The sequence below is a fragment of the Squalius cephalus genome (assembly GCF_949319135.1).
Source record: "Squalius cephalus genome assembly, chromosome: 15".
NCBI classification, from domain to species: Eukaryota; Metazoa; Chordata; class Actinopteri; order Cypriniformes; family Leuciscidae; genus Squalius; species Squalius cephalus.
Genome location: NC_137136.1, coordinates 875,001 through 899,600, shown reverse-complemented (window position 1 = coordinate 899,600; position 24,600 = coordinate 875,001). Strand labels below are relative to the sequence as shown.

Sequence of the window (24,600 nt, the reverse complement as noted above, 5' to 3'; positions counted from 1 at the left end):
CAAGTAACATCTTTCCTGTCTCTAAACAACCAGCTGGATGTCAACCAGTCCGGCTTCAAGAAAGGGCATTCGACTGAGACTGCACTACTGTCGGTCACAGAAGCCCTACGGATCGCAAACGCTGCTTCCAGATCTTCAGTCCTCATTCTCCTGGATCTGCTGCCTTCGACACTGTGAATCATCAGATCCTTCTGTCCAGCCTCTCATCTCTGGGCATCACAGGAACTCCTCTCCACTGGTTTGAGTCCGATCTCACAGGGAGATCCTTCGCATGGAGAGGCGAGGTATCCAGAGCACATCCACAGGGGTTCCCCAGGGCTCAGTGCTGGGACCGCTCCTCTTCTCCGTCTACACCACATCACTGGGACACGTCATACAGGCACATGGTTTCTCCCACCACTGCTATGCTGAAGACACACAGCTCTTCCTCTCGTTTCAACCAGATGATCCCACAGTAGCTCCACGGATCTCAAGCTATCTGGGCATGGATGAAGGAACATCACCTGCAGCTCAACCTGGCAAAGACTGAGCTTCTCGTCCTCCCCGCCAATCCATCTCTACAGCACGACCTCACTATCCAGCTAGATTCAGCATCAGTCACCCCTTGATAATGAATAACCCTCCTCCTTCTTACTCCTACTGCACAATGGCTCCTTTTCTCCGTTTCCGTGATGAATTCACTAACACCTTTAATGAGGTGTGTCTGTCTCTGTCCCTGGAGTCACCCTTACCCTTACATGATGCTGAAGAACATCTTTAAAGCCCTATTCGGACGGGACTAGTTTTCCAAACGACGTTTGAGTTACAATTCTTATCAACCTACGTCTGTGATTTCATGTACGGATTCGGACGGGACTAACATCTCCGTGTTTATTACCGAGGTAGGAGTGTCTGTGTTTTACATGTGGGCATTGCAGAAGATCACGTGTTCAGAATGCGTGGATTGCGTATGAAATGTAAAGTAAAACGTCCTAACGTATTTAGTGTTTTGTAAACATTTGATAAAAATTGTAGTATAAAAAAACTAAACCTACATTTATCATGATGATTTTATATAAATGGGTTCTTATAATAAACCCACTGGAATAAAAGGTTTTAACTTATATAATTTAGGCTACACGTTATGTAATGAAGTGCAGAAATGAAAGTAATCTTACCTGAAACTGTTATTACAGTAGCCAGTCTTAACAGTTTACGTGATTTGGCTCTTCTTGTTGATTTCATTTTTTTTATTTCTTCGCAGTGTACCGAACACATTTACATCCATTATCGGTGCGCAAAAAGCAGAAACTTGAATACCGGCGCGATAGCGAGAGATTGTACGGTAGTTCACGTTGACCAAAACACACAAGAAAAAGCGTTTTGGAAAAAAACTTTTTCGGCAATCACAGACATTCGCTTTCGGACGGGATTAGATTTCTCTGAGGACCGCCGAGTTTGACGAAAAACAGTAGGTAATTTGCTCTGGAATTTTTACAGAGGTCGTGTGAGAAAAAGACAGACATGGCAGATTCGGACAGGATTAAAATCTCAAAGTAGGCTACGTCTGTGAAACAGAAATTTCTCTAACGTCCCCCTGTGAAACTAGTCCCGTCCGAATAAGGATTTAGTCTGTTTAATACTGCATGCTCCGAGGTTTTAAATACCACTGCTCCTTTAAAAAGCTAAGAAGTCAAAACCTAAGACTGAACCATGGCTCACTGACACCATCCGCATGTAGAAGAGCAGAACGTAAATGGAAAAGTGATAAGCTACAGATTTCTTATGAAATGCTGAAAAACACCCTCAGTGCTTTTCAGAAAGCCGTGATATCTGCTAAGTCTAAGTATTTTTCTAATCTAATTTTTAAAAACCATCATAGTTCAAAAGCCTTATTTTCCGTGTTAAATTCTGCTCTAAATCCTCCTGTAAATGTGATTTCAAATCCCTCAGTATCATTCTGTGAAGGTTTCTCAAGGTTTTTCTGTGAGAAGATCACCTAAGATCTCAGTTACAGCCTTCTGCTATTGTCTCTCCTGAACTGGGTTGTTCTTCAGCCACATGGAGCGTCTTTGACCCAGTTTCTCTTCTGTCTCTCAGAGTTGATCATTTGAAACCTTCCTTCTGTTCTCTTGATGTTCTTTCTCCCCGTATTTTGAAACAAATTTTTGATTCGGTTGGAACATGTTTGGTGTCTTTTCTGAATAAATGCTTGAGCACAGGGACTGTCCCTGATAGCCTAAAACAAGCTACTGTTACACCTCTTCTTGACTTCACCTTCTCTTGGATGAATGAATGAATAAACATTTATGCACGACTTGTGCAATAAATAAATAAATAAACACTTCCTTTTATTACATGCCTAAACACTCTATTGCTCGTCTTCTATTAGTACAGAATGCTGCTGCAAAGTTCCTCAAAAGACGTAAATTTGATCATGTTTTTAAATCCGTAAATAATCTGGCACCGAGCTATTTGTCCGAGCTTCTCTGTCCACACAATCCCACGCGAAACCTGAGGTCTGGTGATCAGAAACTTTTGTCTGTCCCCAGATCACGGTTGAAGAATAGAGGAGACAGAGCCTTGGCGATTGAGCGGTTTACATCAGAGCGGCTCAGTCTCGAACTGTTTTTAAATCCTCTCTTTAGCTTTTAATACACTGTGAGCTTTTGTCATGAATGTGTGGTTATGTCCTTGTTCTGTATCCTGTGTATTGTTCAGCAATTGGTCAGCCTTGTTTGCTGTTTTTAAATGTGCTATATAAATAAATACAAACTTGAAACTTGATCAAGGTCGGTCAGAAATCTTGGAGTGATACTTGATGACCAGCTGACCTCCACAGACCACACAAAGACAGCTCGATCATGCAGGTTTGCACTGCACAACATCAGGAAGATCAGGCCTTTCCTAACTGAGCATGCAACACAACTTCTCATCCAGGCCCTGCTCATCTCTAGGCTTGATCACTGCAATGCTCTTCTGGCTGGACTTCCATCATGTGCAACTAAACCTCTGCAGCTCGTCTCGTCTTCAACACGTCTCTCCTCTGTTCATCTCTCTGCACTGGCTACCTCTCGCTGCTCGCATCAAGTTCAAGGCATTGACGCTTGCGTACAGATCTATCACAGGCTCAGCTCCTCCTACTTCTCCTTTAATCCTCGCGTGTCTGGCTGATGCTTCTCTGAGCAATGCCTGAACTGTGTATTTTGAGCACTTCTTGTGTTTGTTTTGTCTCTTCACGATGACTCGCTTAACTTAGTCATTTGTAAGTCGCTTTGGACAAAGGCTTCTGCTAAGTGGCTAAATGAAAATGTAAATGTATAGACATGTTCACCTGAACACGTCTTTGAAATGTCAACATTATGTGTGTGTGTGTGTGTGTGTATGAGAGAGAGAGAGAGTATGAGTGAGTGTGTGTCTGTGTGTGTGAGAGAGAGAGAGTATGAGTGAGCGTGTGTCTGTGTGTCTGTGTGAGTATGAGTAAGTGTGTGTGTGTGTGTGTGTGTGTGTGTGTGTGTGTGTGTGTGTGTGTGTGTGTGATTTGGCTTCAAGTCTCTGAAGGTTTGCCAGATGCAGGAAACTCTTTCTTACGCCATTCTGTAAACTTTCTCTTTCTCGTAAATGCCAGCGGCCTGATGAATGAATGGCGTATCAGAGTCACACTGCATTGGAGAGCTTTTCATTTCAGTTCTTTACTTCCAAACATCTGAGACTGGCAGTGAAAATGCTTCTATTTACCAGTTTTTTTCTAACTTTTGTTAGAAGTTAAAGAAATAACATGAAATTTGGTGTGTCCTGCATCTTGAAAACACGAGTGCTGTAATTCTGTGCACCTTCGTGACGAGCACAGACAAGTTTGCATGTGCATTTGCTACTTTTGTGCAGATATAAGTTGTAATATTTATGTTTATGTTCTATAAACACACTAAAAAAATAATGTTGTAAAAAACGGTAAACTATTGGCAGCTGTGGTTGACCGCATCATACCGTAAAAATATGGTGTGTTACTGTTTTTGAAATAAACAGCTAAAAACAGTTTTGTCAGCTACAGTATAAAACTGTAAAATATACTGTTAAATTACTTTTATACTGTAGCTGACAAAACGATATTTAGCTGTTAATTTCAAAAACATAATGCGGTCAACCACAGCTGCCAGTAGTTTACCGTTTTTTTACAGGATTATTTTTTACAGGATTAATCTGGATGTGTTTGGTTAAGTTAATTAACGCTGCTTCTAATGATGAGACTTTTGCTTTTGTAATCAGGCTCTCAAAAAAAAATATCAGAATTTGGATTTAGATTTATCGGCCAATATATCAGTTATAGGCTTTCAAATATAAAATATGATGTGTTTTATATTAAATATTTGTTAAAAAAAATATGTTTTATATTAAATATTATTAAATATCAAATATATCGGTGCTTCTTTAGACAATAGTTTCATTATTCATCTGAAGTTTTGTTCTCATCTGATAGTGTCAGTGCAGTTTAATCGAGAATATTACTGAATAAACCTCAACTAAGCGATCCACGGTCACTCATTAACTCATTTACTGATTCACTGATTCGTCACATAGAAATCAAGCATCATCTGAAAGATCTTTGGTTAACACTTTACTTAAACCCCTCATGTATAATACATTATTTATAATGTACATTATAAGACATTATATCTTTTCATAAATAAATGTATCCAAAGTTAATAATATCTGCAGACTCTGAAACTGGTTGTTTGTCGTGTGTTTTAATGCATTATACTCTCTAAAGGTTTGTTCAGTGAATAGATAAGTATTATAATGTATTATAACTGTGGCTACAATTATTCATTAGATCATAAAATGCATTAGAAGGTGCATTACAAGGCATAACTACTGAATTAAAATACTTTTATAATGCATTATACATAAGGGCTTTCATTGCTTGTTTTAAAATCCTAAAACTTTCTATTTATTTCCATTTTTTCTTTTTTTGAAATTTTTTTTTTTTCCAGTGATAAAGTATGTTCACGAGCTGCTAAGTTGCATGTAAAAACCAAATTAATGAATTAAAACTAAATCTATAAGATGATTTCCTGACGGAACCCTTTCACTCTGTTTCATGTTGACTTGAAAGAAGCTGATCTTCCATTCTCAGGACAGGACTTTATCTCTGAGATCACTCTATAACTCTATAACTCCAGTCAGCACAGAACTCCACTGGGGTTAATGGTTCACCTGGCCTTATAACGCAGTTGTGAAATGCCCAGCAATGACTGGCCCTGAAGGCCCTTCTGGGAGGGTTTTTGTGCAAAAGCAGCTTATCTCAGCTGAGGTGCTGGTATAAATGCAGCGTTCAGCTCCTGTGTGGATATGAGCCTTCAGAACATCATCATCTTCATCTTCATCCTCCGTCTGCGCTCTTCTGCTCGACATGGGTGTGGCGTACAGCGTGGGAGAGTAAGTGACTCACAGGCTTTTAAATTCCACTTTCATTGCTGAATTTGAATCTTTAATATCCATGCATTGCAGAAACATGTTCTTTATTGGTATCGAAGGTTCCATGTAGAACCTTTAACATCCATGCGCTCTTAATCTGGAGCTCGTGTCGGTCAAAAATGACCGAAATGTATTTTTTTATTTCAATGAAATGAATGTACTATATTTTAGTTCGATAATGTTTTTTTATTTAATATTTTGTATTTTTAGGGGATTTTTATGGTATTAAATTATATTACACTGTATTTAAAATCCATTTATTCACTTTTTGAGTGTAGACCTGAAAATTACATTTCCAATTTAAACTGTGGTAAATCTTCAATGCTTTAGAGCAACAGATTTAAGTTTGATCTCTTTTCAAAGACGACACTTGGCAGATTATTGCTGAAGTGAAAAAAGTTTTAAAAAGTGAACTTAAAAAAAAAAGTTACAGAGTTGTACGTTTATTGAACAATAAACGTAAAATTCTCTAATTTTTTATTACAATTACAAATTACAAATATGAAAATAATGTATTTATGTTTATTATGAGTAAACAACATGCTAAGTTCTAAGCCTGACATGAGGGTGTGCTAATATTGCAGAAAAACTGCTAAAATGTCATTTCCACCTCCGTCATTTCCACAACACTGAGAAGTTACAGGCGTAGCTTTGGACATGATATATGCCGTTTTTGTGCGCTATTTGCATGTTCTCATGACATATTTGTGCTTTTGGACTGAGAACTTTATATATCACAATTCCAGTACACTCTATATTTATTTAAAGGAATGGGGTAGGTGCGTCTGTGTGTGTGTGTGTGTGCGCGCGCGCGCGTGAGTGTGTGTGTGTGAGTGTGTGTGCTTTGGCTTCAAGTCTTTTAGGGTTTTCCAAATGCAGGAAACTCTTTCTGACGTCATTCTTTAAACTTTCTTTTTCTTGTAAAAGCCTCCTGAGGAAACAGTGGCTATCAGAGTCTCACTGTTTGCTCCTGACATATTCCAATAGCTATGGAAGATTTGGAGAGTTTTAAAATGAAGTTCTGTGTTCATTTCGTTTCTTTACTTCCAAACATCTGAGACTGACAGCTTCTATTTAAGAGTTTTTTAATCACAACTTTTGTTAGAAGTAAAAAAATAAATTCAAAAACATGAAAAATGTTTGTCTTGTATCTTGAAAACGAGTGCAAAATACTGCTGTAATTCTGAGCACCTTCATGTCAAGTTCACGTGTGCTTTCGCAACTTTTGTGCAGATATAAGTTGTAATATTATGTTTATGTTGTATAAATATCTGATTAATCTTACATAGGATGCGTTTGGTTAAGTTAATTAGCGCTGCTTTTCATTGATGAGACTTTTGCTTTTGTAATCAGGCTCTCAAAAAATATATATATCAAAATTTGGATTCAGATTTTTTAGCCAATATATTGGTTATCGGATTTAAAATATAAAGAATTATCGGTTAACACTATCGGTGAATAACTGTGATAGATCTAACCATACATTTAAAGTAATTCTACAGTAAAATACCCTTAAATTTCCAGTTTTTGGAAGTGAAAGTCATTGTATCATTTATAGTGAAAAAAACGTAAATTGACATTCCCATATTTTTTCTAATCCGTTATGTACATTAGGGTTTTATGTTACATTTAATGTTGTTAAATTAATGTTTATTGCATTTTTAAAATTTCATGTGTGTTACCATGATGGTGTTCAGTGTGTGTGTGTGTGACACTGTGCAGTTTCTATATATTAATATTAACTTTAATGTGGTAAAACTGCTTGTGATGAGCTTTGATTGATCATGTGACTCTCATCACCGCTGTGATTGGTGGTTATCATTGTATTACAATGGTACAAAACAGATATTAGCACTTCAACAGATCGGTAAATTAACATTATATCAGATAATAAAATATATTTTTTTTACTGTAAATTTAAATTAAGTCTGTAAAACCTAAAATGTTGGTACCGTATTTTTTACTGTAAATTTCTGGCAACCACAGCCGAAAAATGTTTTTTACCGTAAAGCCGTTTTTTTTTTTACCGTAAATTTAACTGCAATTTTTTACAGTGTGGAAGTGGTCAAAAGTGGACGAGCATCTGTATTTAGAGTCGTCCACTTGTGATCCAATCGACTAAATCACATCATGTGTAAACGGCCAAACAGTAACTCCGCAACTAACAGTATTACAATATTAATGACTCTCTGCTTAATATCTGCTAACTCTCTATTTTGATGCTCCACCTTAGACTTTAAGTAACTTTACAAGTCTGTAAGTCAACTTATTCTACTAACCCGAACCTGAACCTAACAGTCAATGCAGTTTCACAGTTACTTACAGTTAGTAGATGATCGGGATGGAAGTGTAAAGGATTATTCTCAATAAAGAACCTTTATTTTCAAGAGTGTGGAATCTTTCTATTGCACAAAAGGTTCTTTAATGTGAAAAAGGGTTCTTTGGATTATTAAAATGTTATTTAAAAATGGTTCTTTTCAGAACTGATCACTGAACGGTTCTTTGGGGAACCAGAAATGGTTCTTCTGTGGCGTCTCGAACCCGCTTCAGGAATCTTTACTATTAAAAGTGTAATTCGAGGGATTTAAGGAAGTGAAATTAAATGCATGAAAGTGCTGTCAGTGCATTTTTTGTTTTTTTGTATGACTAACCCATAAAAACTTAAATATGAGCCAGCTCCATAAATTACATCTAATTGAAATTTGTATCTATAATGCATAAATGAACGAGAAAACTGCACTTCACTTCAAATTCAAAGCAAACCTGTTCTTAAATTCTGAATGTTGCAACACTCACTCTTTCAATCTTTTCTTATTTTGAAATCTTTCCATTTGCACTAATAAAAGGCTAGGATGAATGAATGAGAGAGTGAATGAATAAATGAATGAATGAATGAATGAAAGAAGCATTAATATAGCGCTTTTATCACTCCTGTTTACTCCTCGTCAGGATGCATTACGTAGGTTAGCGTAATTTGCAGCTATTATATTCTTTTTTTGTCTCAAGCTGTTTTCCAGTGAAGTCTTGAGTTACTGTAACAGTCTCGGACGTGTTTTGGGAAAGGGTCTTAATGACTCCCAGATGTGCCTGTTCTCCAATGGCAGCGGGACTCAAGGAATTCTCGTTGCATAACTGGAGTCTGACGTCGACATTACGAGCAACGACTGTAACTTCCAGGCATAGAGTCTATTTATAGAGTCGTGCATTAGAGTCTGCTGGACCAGTCGAGCTTCTGCGGTTAAATCCAGTGCACTCGCTCAATGTGCATCAGTGAAACACACACTTTTACATGCAAATGCTCTGAGTTACAGTTCATGTCAATGCTTTTATAATGTGCATCTTATTTGAGCTGGACGACTCAAGCGTGCATTTGGTTTCCTTCAGGGTGGATCATCTCTACACGTTCTTTGTCCAGTGGTCTCCTGAGATCATTTACAGTAAACACACCAGCAAGCAGGACTTCCTGAAGGTCCATCCAGAAGCCCTCAGTGTGATCAACACTTTACTCAATAATTCTCACCCCAAAAACTGGAAGGTATGTTGCACAAAATTCACATTTATTCAGCATTAATATGATCAAAGTACATGCACTTTCCCGAGAACAGAGACCGTGACTCTAACTCAAGCAGGATCATGTATAATAACAATAATCTATATATACACTGCCATTCAGAAGTTTGAGATCAGTAAGATTTTTAAATGTTTTTAAAAGAAGACTCTTATTCTCACCAAGGCTGCATTTATTTGATTAAAAACAATAATATTTTTTAAATATTATGACAATTTGAAAGAACTGTTTTCTATGTGAATATATAGTAAAGTGTAATTTATTCCTGTGATCAAAGCTGAATGTTCAGCATCATTACTCCAGTCTTCAGTGTCACATGATCCTTCAGAAATCACTCTAATATGAGGATTTGATGATCAAGAAACATTCATTGTTGAAAACACTTATGGACCATTTTTATTTCCGGATTCTTTGATGAATAAAAAGTTCATTTCTATAACATTATAAATGTCTTTACTGTCACTTTTGTCTTTACACATTAATTTAATGCATCCTTACTAAATAAAAGTATTCATTTATTTATACCCCCCCCCCCCACCCCCACACCAAAAAAAAAAAAAAAAAAAATCTCTCTGACCCCAAACTTTTGAATAGTAGTGTTGCAAAAACTTTCTATTTCAGATAAATGCTGTTCTTTTGAACTCTCTATTTCAAAAGAACACAAGTGTTCAACACTGATAATAATCATAAATGTTTCTTGATCATCAAATCATCATATTAGAGTGATTTCTGGAGGATCATGTGACTCTGAAGACTGGAGTAATGATGCTGAACATTCAGCTTTGATCACAGGAATAAATTACACTTTACTATATATTCACATAGAAAACAGATATTTGACTATTTATATTATTAAATCACAGCTATTTAAATAAAAAATCTTACTGATCTTAAACTTTCGAACGGCAGTTCATCAAGATCTCGTTTTGTTTTCCTGTGGGTGGAATAGAAAAGAAAACCAGTAGTAAATTCTCATACGAGCAGAAACATGCTTTTTTTTCATCATTATGCGCCATATTTGGCGAGCTTCCTCTTTCCTCTTAAACGAAACCACGCTGCCAATGTGAGATGGGCGGGAGGACAAACTCGATATAAGCGGGTAGAACACTACTAGCGAACAGTTCATTTCTAGTCACAGGAGAAACTCGATCTAAACATGAGGCCGATGCAAGAGAGCATTAAGATCTTGTACTTTGCCAATGGATCTGAGGAGCCGTTTGTAGAGGTGAGCTGCAAATAAAACATGGTTACTATAGTTCAACTATAACCACAAATTAACCGTGGTTTTGCTAACCATCGTTTTTTAGTAAAACCGGTTATACAAATGGTATTCAATCCACCAAAAATGATGGTTACTACACTTTTACCATAATGAAAGCATGGTTAATTACAGTACGGGTTGAGGAATGAGTGTTAGTGAAACTCCTCTCGCACAGGTGTGTGTGTGTGTGTGTGTGTGTGTTTCAGTCAGTGATGCTTCTCTCATCTGTTTTCCTCCAGATTGTCACTGTAAAGCCGCAGAGTAAGCGCTGTCCGAGTGTGTGCAGTTCTGCAGACTCTGAATCTGAAGATCTTCTGCCAGTTTTAATAAACCACAGTCAGATCCTGAACCAACACCATCTCGAACAAGTGAGTGATGCGCTTTTCTGATCAAAGTTCCCTAGTGAAAAATAAATGCATTTGAAATGCATTTATTTTATGCTAAGTGTATTACTTTTACATATTATGTACTTAATGTAAATACCCTGCAATTGCACTTTTGGTGTACTAAATTGATTTACTTGAAGTCTGCTAAATTGGAACAACTAATTTTGCACTTAATGCACTTTAGTTAGTTGTCCAGAAATAGTGCTGAGGTCCAATGAAATACTGATTGTGCTGAAGTGGAACTATTGCAAGAATACTTTAGGTACACTATAAATATCTTGCATTTAAAGAATGATATTATACAGAGATCATACTATCCTTAAACACATTTTAGGCTTAATATTAAGAAATGTGCATTGTGCAATAAAGAAGTACTCCAAATAAAGTTTAAGGTAACACTTTATTTTACAGTGTCCTTGTTACATATACTTACCGTAGTAATAACAGTAAATTATGCATAATTACATGCAACTAACCCTCAACCCTATAGTAAGTACATGTAGTTGCTTAATATTACTCAGTACTTAAATATATAATTACACTGTAACAATGACACCTTAAAATAAAGTGTAGTCAAGTTTAATTATAATATGTGTCCCTGGACCACAAAACCAGTCAGATGGGTCCATTTTTTTAAATTGAGATTTATACATCTTCTGAAAGCTGAATGAATAAGATTTCCATTGATGTGTGGTTTGTTAGGATAGGCCAATATTTGTAAATCTGGAATCTGAGGGTGCAAAAAAATCAAACATTGAGAAAATCTCCTTTAAAGTTGTTCATTTATGTTCATGATTGTGCTGCATTCATTGTTTCACATGTTTTATATATTTACGGTAGGAAATTTACAAAATATCTTCATGGAACATGATCTTTACTTAATATCCTCATGATTTTTGGCATAAAAGAAAAATTGTTCATTTTGTCCCATACAGTGTATTGTTGGCTATTGCCACAGATATACCCGTGCGACTCGAGACACATATTTATATCAAGCATTCTGTCAGTAAATATGTTAATGGGTTTGTAGTTCATGCATGTTTCTGATCAAGACATGCACGTGTTGATGAAATGCACTGATGTATATGTGTGTCTCCGCAGCTGATGAACGAGATTCCCGCACGGACTCAAGGTTACCGGTGGAAACTGGTGTACAGTACGGCGGAGCACGGCACCAGTCTGAGAACACTGTACCGGCAGATGGGAGACATAGACAGACCAGTTCTGATGGTCATCAAGGATTCAGAGAAACAGGTGTGTTTACAGGTGCACGTGTGTGTGTGTCGTTCAGTCAAACCCTCAGTCTGTTACTGTATCACTAAACCTATTACACTTTAATAATTAAGAAGTTAGAGGAGAGCGGAGCACAAAATAACACTTTTTGACTTTCTCAGTTCAGAGTATTTATTTATTTATTCTCACATTAATTTCACAAGTCTTGTACAGTTATGTGGTTTTGTTTCATTAATATAGTGTATACTTTATTCTTGATTTACCCCGAAATAATGGAAGTGAAATGTGACAACATGCCCCGTAGCTGGGGTTCATAATAACATGACCATATGACAGATTAAAATCTATCTGATCTAATCAAAAAAATATATATATACAAACTAAAATATTTTGTCAGTAAAATACAATTATTAACTTTTTCATATAAAATAATGGCATTTTTTAATAATAAAAAAAAAAATTTGAGTTTGAAAACAAACAGCTATACAGCATAATTCAAAACATATTAATAATTAATAATTTCTGAACATTGACTGTCTTTTTTTTATCTTTTTTTCATGGTTTCTCAATAGAATTCATAAAAGTATAGAATAGAATATTATAATTCTAATAGGGGCTCATTGTAACGCAGTGTGACAACATGCCCCGCCTGAGCAACTGGTGTTTAAACCCGGCGAGTGTTTCTGCTGTTATCAGCATTAAAGAACAGATATAAGATTAAAATAATATTAGATTTGTCTCATTTTAAATAAACACAAAAAAACAGATGAAAAATTAACATAAGAAATCTACATTTGCAATATTTAAATAAATGTTCAGTGATATCTCAAATATGTTTTAATTTTGGCGCATTTTTTCTCTATATAGTGTTGCTATGGCGACTAGTAAATACACTAGGTTTCGTCATGCTGGTGTGTGTGGAAAGTTTTAAACCGTGTGTGTTAGTTTGTGCCCCGCTCACACATATATTATAACCTCCAAAACCATTTGCATATCTGAAATGTCATCCTTGCATTGATGCATTTGGCAGATGCTGTTATCTAAAGTGACTTGCATTGAATTTAAAGTATAAAATGAATCAGTTCTTGCATTCACTAGGAATTGAACGCTTGACCTTGGTGTTACTGCTTTATAGATGAATTGAGCTTGTTTCATAATTGATGAACTTTACTCAGTTATTGAACCGAAGTGAATCAACACTGAACTGAATTGATCTGATTATCAGCTTTACAGCAGAATTGGATTCTGTTTGCTTGTTGTTTCCCTGTTTATCAGAAGCTTTGAATCCATCTGTGTTGTACAAAGCGCTGTAGAAATTAATAAAACTGACTTGACTTGCATGTGTAGCATCAAAATGGTGAAAAGTTGCGCTAAAACAACCAGTTTTCCTTCAATCCTCAGGTGTTTGGAGCGTTTTCCTCGGACCCTTTCCGAGTGAGCAGTTTCTGCTACGGGACGGGAGAGACGTTCCTCTACAGCTTCAGTCCTGAGTTTCAGGTACGGGTCGCTCTGATCTTCATATCTCACACCCGAACACATGCACTGTTGTTGACCTGTAGTTTGACCTGTAGTTTGACCTGTAGTTTGTTTGACCTGAAGTTTGTTTGACCTGTAGTTTGTTTGACCTGAAGTTTGTTTGACCTGTAGTTTGTTTGACCTGTAGTTTGTTTGACCTGTAGTTTGTTTGACCTGAAGTTTGTTTGACCTGTAGTTTGTTTGACCTGAAGTTTGTTTGACCTGTAGTTTGTTTGACCTGTAGTTTGTTTGACCTGTAGTTTGTTTGAACTGAAGTTTGTTTGACCTGAAGTTTGTTTGACCTGTTGTTTGACCTGTAGTTTGACCTGTTGTTTGACCTAAAGTTTGTTTGACCTGTAGTTTGTTTGACCTGTAGTTTGTTTGACCTCTAGTTTGACCTGTAGTTTGACCTGTTGTTTGACATGTAGTTTGTTTGACCTGAAGTTTGTTTGACCTGTTGTTTGACCTGTAGTTTGTTTGACATGAAGTTTGTTTGACCTGTTGTTTGACCTGTAGTTTGTTTTACCTCTAGTTTGACCTGTAGTTTGTTTGACCTCTAGTTTGACCTCTAGTTTTTGACCTGTAGTTTGTTTGACCTGTAGTTTGACCTGTAGTTTGACCTGTAGTTTGTTTGACCTCTAGTTTGACCAGTAGTTTTACCTCTAGTTTGACCTGTAGTTTGTTTGACCTGTAGTTTGTTTGACCTGTAGTTTGACCTATAGTTTGACCTGTAGTTTGTTTGACCTGTAGTTTGACCTCTAGTTTGACCTATAGTTTGACCTGTAGTTTGACCTGTAGTTTGACCTCTAGTTTGACCTATAGTTTGACCTCTAGTTTGACCTATAGTTTGACCTATAGTTTGACCTGTAGTTTGTTTGACCTGTAGTTTGTTTGACCTGTAGTTTGTTTGACCTCTAGTTTGACCAGTAGTTTGACCTCTAGTTTGACCTGTAGTTTGACCTGTTGTTTGATTCATGTGCAGATTTTCCGCTGGAGTGGAGAAAACTCCTACTTTGTGAGAGGATTCCTGGACTCGCTTCAGATGGGAGGAGGAGGGTAAGGCATTATCACGCTTTTACTAATTTACTAACTTACTAATTTTACTAATTTACTAAAGTCGCAAATGTGAGTTATAAATTCAGAATTGTGAGATAAAAAGTCTCAATTGCGAGTTAAAGTCAGAATTGTGAGATATAAACATGCAATTCTGAGATAAAAAGTCACAGTTAAGTTTTTTATTTTTTATTCTGTGGCGGAAACAAGCGTCCATACAACAAAGTAGAAATACAACAAAGAAATAGTATTTTCTTGTCAAATTATCCAATGATCCAGTCAATTCCCCATGAACAAAATCAAGTCGGATATACATCTGACCATTGGCAACTTTTGCACTGTAATAATAATTCTACTTCGTCTCATCATCCGCCGATTGGTGTGTGAGATGAATTATGCATCAGCCCTGTACTGTAATCACTGCCATTGATGCGGAATAAAGGGGAAGTTGTTTTACGCTACTACGGTATTTGAAGCTTCTGCTTTCTGAATGTGGAAGTGAGATAAAGATCTATTGTGTAAATGATCCTTCTGTTTCTGTTCAGCACAACATTACATCATATCTGAGCTTCTGCTTTCTAAAATAGACGGTGATGATGAAACAAACTGTGAAAAAAATGCTTTTCAATTAAAAAAATTCCAGACAAAATGACAAAAATGCATTTCTATCATTCAGGCTTATATTTCATAGAAGAAATGAATTAAAACAGTTCATGTGGTTTGATTCCCATGCAGGGAATGAGTGAACTGATTAAATGTACAGGCGTCGTGCTGGAGATTCATTGTCATACGAATAATTAATGATTTAATTCTGTTGTGTTTATCTGATTTCTGTCATATATCATATAATAATAAAATTGGATTGAACGATTTGCATTTTAATGTTGTTATAATTAATTATATTTATTTAATAAGATAATAAATATAGTAAAATAGGCCCGTATGATTTATGTTTTAGTGTTGTGAAAATTAATCATATTTATGTAATTCATTTATATATAATAATAAGAATTATAATAGGCCAGTATGATTTAAGTTTTATTGTTGTGTAATTTAATATAATATAATAATAGGTCCATATGATTTGTTTTATTGTTGTGGAAATTAATCATTTTTATATATAATAAAATATAATAATGCTGTTTGATCAAATATACTAATGCTGTTACTAATGTGGCAATAGCCAACGATACATTATATGGGTCAAAATTATAGATTTTTCTTTTATGCCAAAAATCATGAGGATATTAAGTAAAGATCATGTTCCATGAAGATATTTAGTAAGTTTCCTACCGTAAATATATAAAACATGTATTATTGTGAGTGAATGCAGCACAATCGCCAATATAAATGAACAACTTTAAAGGAGATTTTCTCAATGTTTCGATTTTTTTGCACCCTCAGATTCCAGATTTACAATAGTTGCATCTCAACCAAATATTGTCCTATACTAACAAACCATACATCAATGGAAAGCTTATTTATTCAGCTTTCATATGATGTATACATCTCAATTTCTAAAATTGACCCTTGTGACTGTTTTTGTGGTCCAGTGTCACATATGAGTTAAAACAGATAAAAGCGTCTGCCAAATGCATGAATGTAAATATGAGCTTTGAAAGACAGACTCTAATCAAACTCTGTGTGCTGTTGTGTCCTGCAGGGGTCCGTTCGGGCTGTGGCTGGACGCCGACCTGTATCGAGGATCCAGTTATTCCTGCGACACGTTCTGCAACCGGCCTCTCAGTCTTCATCACGACTTCACCGTTCAGGATCTGGAGGTGTGGACCTTCGTCTGAGTCTGTTATCACTGATGTTTCATCTCGACAAACGACCGATGAAACCGGAGGAACTGGCCTGATAACTTCTTCCTCACTTGTAACCGGCTTTAGATAAACGCTTCTGCTAAATCGACCAACAACAATGTAAATGTGAAGCAGACAAGTCGAGGCAGATTTGGGGGTTTTCAGTTCCCATTTCCCGTAACAGTAACGGCTGAAGAGACCTGACGGTACATGAACTGCATTGCTCAAGATCTGAAGCTTCAAGCGCACATGTTTCAGACTGACACTAGTTTTGAAACGAAACCCGTGAGAACTACTGAGTCTTTACTTTAAAATGCACTTAATAGAGGACCAATGCTTCCGACTACAAAATATCCATGGAAAAGGATTTGAAAAGAAAAAATGGTTCTCTGTGTGATTGTATGATTTTACTACAACTTATTTTTTTACTGTATTTAAAGAACTGTGTGATCACTGTAAGTGTTGAGTTGTGTTGTTGGGTTGTGTTTATTGTGCAGTGCTGGCGCTGCGTTTGGGTTCTGGACGTCTAATAAAACATGTTTTTTTGGGAAACTGTGTCTGTTTCACACTCTCTTCATCAGAACGGTGGATGTATACAACATTAAATCTGCATTAAAGGCAGGGTAGGTAGGATTTTTCTAAAAAAAAAAAAACATTTCAAATTTGTTTAAACTGTCTTTATATACCAATACATAATTAAAATGTAAGTACTCTGAAAAAGAGAGTATAAAAATCGAGTGTCTGTAGACCTCTCACGACTGTTGTAAACACAGCTCATTATTTCCATTCACTCCACCCCCTCCCTTCTGGGCTCCTTCCAAAGCCACGCCCCCAAAACACACGAACGCGCGACGCCAAACGCTCAGGCTCAGCTGGAAGACGCATTTATTATTTACCTGAGACGAGTGGAGTTTATATACTGTCTATGGTGGAGAGGAAAGAGTGCAGTGCATGCAGTCACATCATGTCAGAATCACATGTAATAAAATACATAACTTTATCACTATAAATATAAACAAATAAGATTTCTTTTAGTACTCACTATCAAGCTAGCATATCGACACTGGTAAAGTTTAAAATATACTTTGTTTGATTCGGTAACAAGCTATATTTAGGCTATAGGTAACGAGCTATATTTATAGGTAACGAGCTATATTTAGGCTATAGGTAACGAGCTATATTTAGGCTATAGGTAACGAGCTATATTTAGGCTATAGGTAACGAGCTATATTTATAGGTAACGAGCTATATTTAGGCTATAGGTAACGAGCTATATTTAGGCTATAGGTAACGAGCTATATTTATAGGTAACGAGCTATATTTATAGGTAACGAGCTATATTTAGGCTATAGGTAACGAGCTATATTTATAGGTAACGAGCTATATTTATAGGTAACGAGCTATATTTATAGGTAACGAGCTATATTTAGGCTATAGGTAACGAGCTATATTTATAGGTAACGAGCTATATTTATAGGTAACGAGCTATATTTAGGCTATAGGTAACGAGCTATATTTATAGGTAACGAGCTATATTTAGGCTATAGGTAACGAGCTATATTTATAGGTAACGAGCTATATTTAGGCTATAGGTAACGAGCTATATTTATAGGTAACGAGCTATATTTACAAGGCAAAGCTAAAAACAGGTTGCATTGATGCACGTTTTTCCATTACCATCAGTTACACTGTGATGAAGATGAATTTCGTGTAAGATTCATAACATATACGGTGTTTTGCGAGTTTCCATGATGAAAACATTGTTGACTCTGATGAAGACTACACTCCGGAGACAAGTACCGCTTCGTCGGCTCGAGGACAGGTCCGGGGTCGAGGGCGAAGCAGAGGAGGTCGTTCAGGGTCCGAGGAAGTAGTTTTGCCTTGTTTGCCTTCGCTGACTGCATATGCAGGTGCTTTGAGTTTTGAATGCTCTTTCTCTGCCATAATTTTACTCTTCGTAGGTTCCGCGCCTCTCTTGCACTCCTCAAATCAAACGGGTGCGCGCGCATATGGGCAGATCCTGTAGCAACAGGGGTGGTTGCCATGGTTGCGAGAGTGAGTGACAGTCGCCCAAACCAATCAATTGTTTCGTCCCGAATGGAAATAATGAGCTGTGTTTATTGCAGATTAAAAGGTCTAGAGTCTTTTTCAGAGTACTTACATTTTAATTATGTATTGGTATAGTGTAATATCATGTCATAGTCACTGTGTTCTGCATTTAGAATGAGCACTACCTGAAGAAAACACCATTCCCAGTGCTCAGATTCCCAGATTCCCAGTGCTCAGATTCACCACATGTGCTTCATTTCATCTTTATTTGTGAAATAGGATTACAGGATCAAGAAGTTCATATCAAGATTTAAAGGGACAGTTGTAAAATAAAAATTATGTCATCACTCACTGTGGTGTCATATCCCCTTCTTTCTTTTTCGGATCAAAAAGGGAGAAGTTTTTAAAAATGGCAGTGAATAGCGACCAGCATCAAGCTTTTAAAAAAAAAAAAGACGCAAAATTATCACAGATCCCATGTGAGACACACGTCTTATGTTTCACGGGTGTATGATGGGGTTTACGGTTTAGTGTAAAACAAACTGAAATTGAATGTATTATTTAATGAAAATCCTGCCCTTGGCCGTTGGTGTGAGAAATAAAGATTAAAAAAAGAAACGAAAGAAGGGCGTACGACATTAGAACAACAGCAAGGTGAGTAAATGATGAATTAATTCCCATTTTAGGGCGAACTATCCCTTTAAATGCTCGCGCTCTTTAAAGCAGGTTGTTTTTATCATTTAACAGCTGAAAAATATATATTTCTGTAAGCGATTCCAGTGATATTGTTTCTCAGTGCCGTTATCATTATAGTTGTGGTGGGGATTCTGATATTCTTTTATATTTAGAACGATTTATCTGTATCTTTATCGTTCTCGCATAGTTATCATCCTTGGTGTGAACGTTTTTTATTTATTTATTTTTTTACATATTAAAATTGTTTTTATTTCAAATTGATTCCTTTTCAGGTTAAAATTGTTTCACGTGTTATTTGCTATCTTTAAAGTAATTAGAGTGATTAAATCAGATCTGATGACCACGTGCAACTTCAACTTAACTGTATTTCGTATTAGTTTGCTGCATAATGTACTTTACACAAAAACTATGTCAGAATAAATCTCTTCTTGAGCCCGTGAAGGTTTGATCTGTGAGCAGCAGCGCCACCTCGTGGAGGAAAGTCAACATCGCAGAAAACTATATTTTCAACTACATCAACTGGGCTCCTAGTTTGCTTTGCTTGCAGTGTGTTTGCGTGTAGTCTGATGTTACTGTAGTCCCCTGTCACTGTTTTATAGTTTGAATTAATGTTTCCATTATTTTCTAAATCTATTTATGCACTGCGTTGGTCTCTGTCGCCCCCTCGCGACGCGTCGCTGTAACTGCAGCACAACTGCGCGCTGAAAACCGCCACAAAAACACGTACATAATCATGAACTTCTTTATCATCGAAATAAATCAAACTTCTCGGATTTATGAGCCAATTAGAGTGGCACGAGAGTGCAGAAACACTGACAGGCTTTGCGCGCGCGCTGCAGTTCTGTTTCCGCCGGAAGTGGAGTCAGCAGAGAGAGAGAATCACTTCCTGGAGAGTGTTTGTGCTGCTGCTGGTTTATTTTCCTGCGTGTGTTTGTGTGTTTGCTTGTTCTTAAATCTCGTGTTTTTATTGTTTATCATGGTTTATATCTGCTGTCCGAACTGACTGCTGTCTGGTGAGTCCTGCTCGTGTTTTACCTGTGGTGTGTTTGACAGGAAACAGAAGCTGATGAATGTAAACACGCCAGTCTGACAGATGAAGCTCTTCATTCAGAAACGCGTTGATTCTCCGCGCATTATAAACATATTTAATGTAATGCGTTTTTATTTTCATCTACTTTGTTTTATTCCGAACTGTCGCTTGTTTTCGTGTTTATTCGAAGCTGCTGCTTTCTGTTTCAGTTTGACAGAAATCATCTGTATAATAAAAGCCCCGTCATACAGAGACACCTTATTCATATTTTATTATTAATATTAATATGAAGATGTTTTGTAATGTTATGATATGATATATTATAGCATGTGATGTTTTTAGTAATATCATATGTCATTATTGGTTTCACTTTAGCGGTACTATGTTATAGAATTATAAATATTATAGCATGTATATAATTAAAATATTATAAGATTTCTCACATATTGAAGTATTTTTATTATAGACTACATTTAAAAGATGTCAAATAATTTGTCACAGATAATATTTATTGTATTATCATAGCATTATTATTGTAGAATTCATGTGAACATTGTTATGTTTATAATTGTTTAAATATTATATTATTTATTATTATTATTATTAATAGTACTCTTTGTGGTTATTATAATACATATTATATTAAATTAAGTATTATTATTATTATTATTATTGTATTATATATTATGTTGTTGAGTTATTAAATAATAAAATATTAAACTAATACATAATATATTAAATTAAGAACTATTATTATTATATTCATTTAAGACCTATTATTTTAATAAATAACTAATTATTTTATTGAGGTGTTAAATTATTATATATATATAAATATATATTGTATTTAATATTATATAATATATATATTATGAAAATTATAAATGTTATATTATTACAAAATTAAAGAATTATATATTATTAGGTTGCTAAATTATTATATTAAATTAAGTATTAATATTTTATTCAATTATTAAATATATATTTTAATTATTAACAATTATAAAATTATTACATTAATAAAAAACATTATATTCAATTAAGTATTTTTATATTATGAAAATTATAAATATTGTATTATTACATTATTAAAGTATTAAATATTTTGATGTTGTTGAATTTATTAAATAATAATACTTATTATTATTATTATTATTATATTAAATATTACTTGTAAAATATTATATAATAATACTAAAATACAGTTAAAATATAGTTATATAATTAAGGCATGTTTTCCACACTGTTTCTCAGTAAATGAAAACAAGGAATTGTAGTATTTTTAATTATTTATTTAACAATACATAGTCATAAATGACAATAATTATACAAATATATTTTTACTAAAACAGAAATAAATGTCACATTGAGAGACTGTGATGATGTAAACAAATCATTGAATCATTGACTCTTTATAAATTAATAATTTTCTGTGCATTAAATGTATAATAGTACAAATAATTATTAATATAGTGTATCAATATCACACATATATATATATACAATCAAACCAAAAATTATTCACCAGATATAATTTGTGATATTGTTTCACTAGTGTGATGAGGACACTATAGTTCATTAGTGTAAGTGAGGAGAGCAGAATAAAGTAAACTGTGACATATTATACCCACAAACTCTTCATACAGAGACTACCAGTGACATTAATAAAGATTTGGGGCCAGAAATGATTGGGACACTTTGAGCTGATCATGTTTTGCTGAAGTGTGTTTTCTTTAATTGCTAATGCTCTTTTACACACAGACTGAACACAATGAAGCATTGCTTGGTGATTGGTTGAGCTAAACTGGTATTATCTAATTGTGTAGTTAAATTTAACAGCTGACAGATATTCAACATAATTCATGTGTGAGACAGTCTAACAGAAGGACGGACAAAACCAGTCAAATATCAACTGAGTTCTGCTCATATTTATCACCATTCTCTAAACTATAGCGAATAAACTGATGATCATGTCAGGAATGTTGAAGGAGTCTGAATACATGTGTTTGACTGTATATATACGTGTGTGTGTGTGTGCAGCTGTGGTATGGAGTCTCCCGCGGTGGACGATGACATCTGTATCCTGAAGCATGAGGCGTACGGGCCGCCCGAGAGCCCGGTGTGTGTGTGTGCCGGAGACGAGTCGGTGGCGTCGCACTTCGCTCTCGTCACGGCGTACGAGGACATCAAGAAGAGGCTGAGGGACACGGAGAGAGAGAACGGACTCCTGAGGAGGAGAGTCAAACAGCTGGAGGACAAGGTGTGACACACACACACACACACACACACACACACACACACACACACACACACACACACACACGGAGAGAGAGAACGGACTCCTGAGGAGGAGAGTCAAACAGCTGGAGGACAAGGTGTGACACACACACACACACACACACACACACACACACACACGGAGAGAGAGAACGGACTCCTGAGGAGGAGAGTCAAACAGCTGGAGGACAAGGTGTGACACACACACACACACACACACACACACACACACGGAGAGAGAGAACGGACTCCTGAGGAGGAGAGTCAAACAGCTGGAGGACAAGGTGTGACACACACACACACACACACACACACACACACACACACACACACACACACACACACACACAGGTCTCACACACACACACACACACACACACACACACACACACACACACACACACAGGTCTCACACACACACACACATGTCTGGTTCACTATCTTTGTGGGGACTCTCCATAGACGTAATGGTTTTTATACCGTACAAACTGTACATTCTGTCCCCTTACACTGCCCCTGCCCCTAAACCTGCCCATCACACACACACACACACACACACACACACACACACACTGCCCCTGCCCCTAAACCTGCCCATCACAGGAAACATTCTGCATTTTTACTTTCTCAAAACAAATCAAATCAAATCAAATCAATTTTATTTATAGAGCACATTTAAAATCAACCTTGGTTGGCCAAAGTGCTGTACAGTAAGATAAGTAAAATAAACAAACAAACAAGACAATAACATACAAGTTATGGTACATTGAACGCTTTAGAGAAAAAATGTGTTTTCAGCAAAGATTTGAATTCAGCTAGTGTGGAGGCTGATTTAACATGTAGTGGTAGGGTGTTCCACAGCTTAGGGCCGACTACTGCAAAAGCCCGATCACCTCTTCGTTTTAAGCGAGATCGTGGGACAGCCAGGAGATGATGATCTCTTGATCTGAGTGATCTGGATGGATTATGAATGATAATTAAATCGGAAAGGTATTTGGGGGCTTGGTTGTTAAGAGATTTGTAAACAAATAATAAAATTTTAAAATCAATTCTGAATCGAACCGGTAACCAATGCAGAGAACGTAGGATTGGGGTGATGTGATCTCGCTTTCGGCTGCCAGTGAGCAGACGGGCAGCCGCGTTTTGGACCATCTGAAGACGAGAGATGGAGGTGAGAGGTAACCCAACATATAGTGAGTTGCAATAGTCAAGTCGTGTTGAAATAAAAGCGTGAATAATTGTTTCGAAGCTATTCCTGTTTAAAAATGGCTTGACTTTGGCTAACTGTCGTAAATGATAAAAGCTGGCTCTAACAGTGGCATTAATTTGCTTGGTCAGTTTAAGACTACTGTCAAGGTAGAAACCTAAGTTTTTAACTTCAGAAGTGAGGTATGGCATGAGGGTACCAAGATCAGTGCAGTGTCGGTCAAAGAGCTCATTTGGACCAAATTGGATGATTTGGGTTTTGTCGTCATTTAGCAGCATGAAGTTGTTAGTGAGCCATAGCTTGAGTTCGTGGAGACAGTCTTGCAGTCTCATATATGTAGTGCTATCTTTAGATTTTATGGGTATGTAGAGTTGGGTATCGTCCGCATAACAATGGTACGACACACCAAATCTACTCATAATTGTTCCCAGAGGAAGCATGTACAATGAAAAAAGTAGGGGTGCCAGAACCGATCCCTGGGGTACCCCACAATTGAGGTGGGTCGCAGAAGATAAATGAGTACCTAATCTAACAGAAAAACTTCTGTTAGATAGGAAAGACTGGAACCATTTGAGTACCATACATGAGATACCGATCGAATGTTCTAGCCGAGATAGGAGAATCTGGTGATCTACAAAGTCAAAAGCTGAACTCAGGTCTAATAACACTAAAGCCATGGTATCGCCAGCGTCTGTCGTTGTTAGAATGTCATTAAGAACTTTTAAAAGAGCAGACTCAGTGCTGTGAAGGGGTTTAAAACCAGACTGAAAAATATCAGAAATAGAATTAATGTGCAGATAGTGTTGCAGCTGTATAAAGACCGTTTTTTCTAGAATTTTTGATAGGAAAGACAGGTTGGAAATGGGTCTGTAATTAGCATATACAGCGGAGTCAAGTGATGTTTTTTTGAGAATGGGAGTCACAGTGGCGAGTTTAAAACAGGCAGGGAAAACCCCAGATGAAAGACTGTTGTTAATGATATGCAGAACATCTGAACCAACAGTGTCAAATACCTGTTTTATAAAATGAGAAGGTAGAATATCTTGAGGAGAGAAGGTGGATTTCA

The 24,600-nt window shown here is 36.3% G+C and overlaps 2 protein-coding genes across 3 annotated transcripts in view; both read left to right on the top strand.

Annotated features, from left to right (window-relative positions):
* The first annotated feature begins 5,334 nt into the window (after window positions 1–5,334).
* ncoa7a (nuclear receptor coactivator 7a) lies at window positions 5,335–16,407 on the top strand. 2 transcript variants are annotated; one of them, XM_079895522.1, is made up of 7 exons: window positions 5,335–5,415; window positions 8,839–8,989; window positions 10,523–10,651; window positions 11,771–11,923; window positions 13,304–13,399; window positions 14,400–14,473; window positions 16,134–16,407. In XM_079895522.1, exons 1-7 carry the CDS (start codon window positions 5,390–5,392, stop codon window positions 16,267–16,269), a joined length of 765 nt encoding a protein of 254 aa, XP_079751648.1. In that variant the 5' UTR covers window positions 5,335–5,389; the 3' UTR covers window positions 16,270–16,407. The 2 variants fall into 2 exon arrangements, with proteins under 2 accessions (XP_079751648.1, XP_079751647.1); XM_079895521.1 differs by lacking the exons at window positions 5,335–5,415; window positions 8,839–8,989 and adding an exon at window positions 10,099–10,247.
* A 3,468-nt stretch (window positions 16,408–19,875) lies between these two features.
* The window catches only part of azi2 (5-azacytidine induced 2), a 27,004-nt gene continuing 22,279 nt past the window's right edge, over window positions 19,876–24,600 (top strand). Inside the window, exons 1-2 of the mRNA XM_079893677.1 lie at window positions 19,876–20,033; window positions 22,091–22,310. Of these exons, the coding sequence (XP_079749803.1) occupies window positions 22,098–22,310 (213 nt within the window). The 5' untranslated portion in view covers window positions 19,876–20,033; window positions 22,091–22,097. The remainder of the gene's footprint in view (window positions 20,034–22,090; window positions 22,311–24,600) is intronic.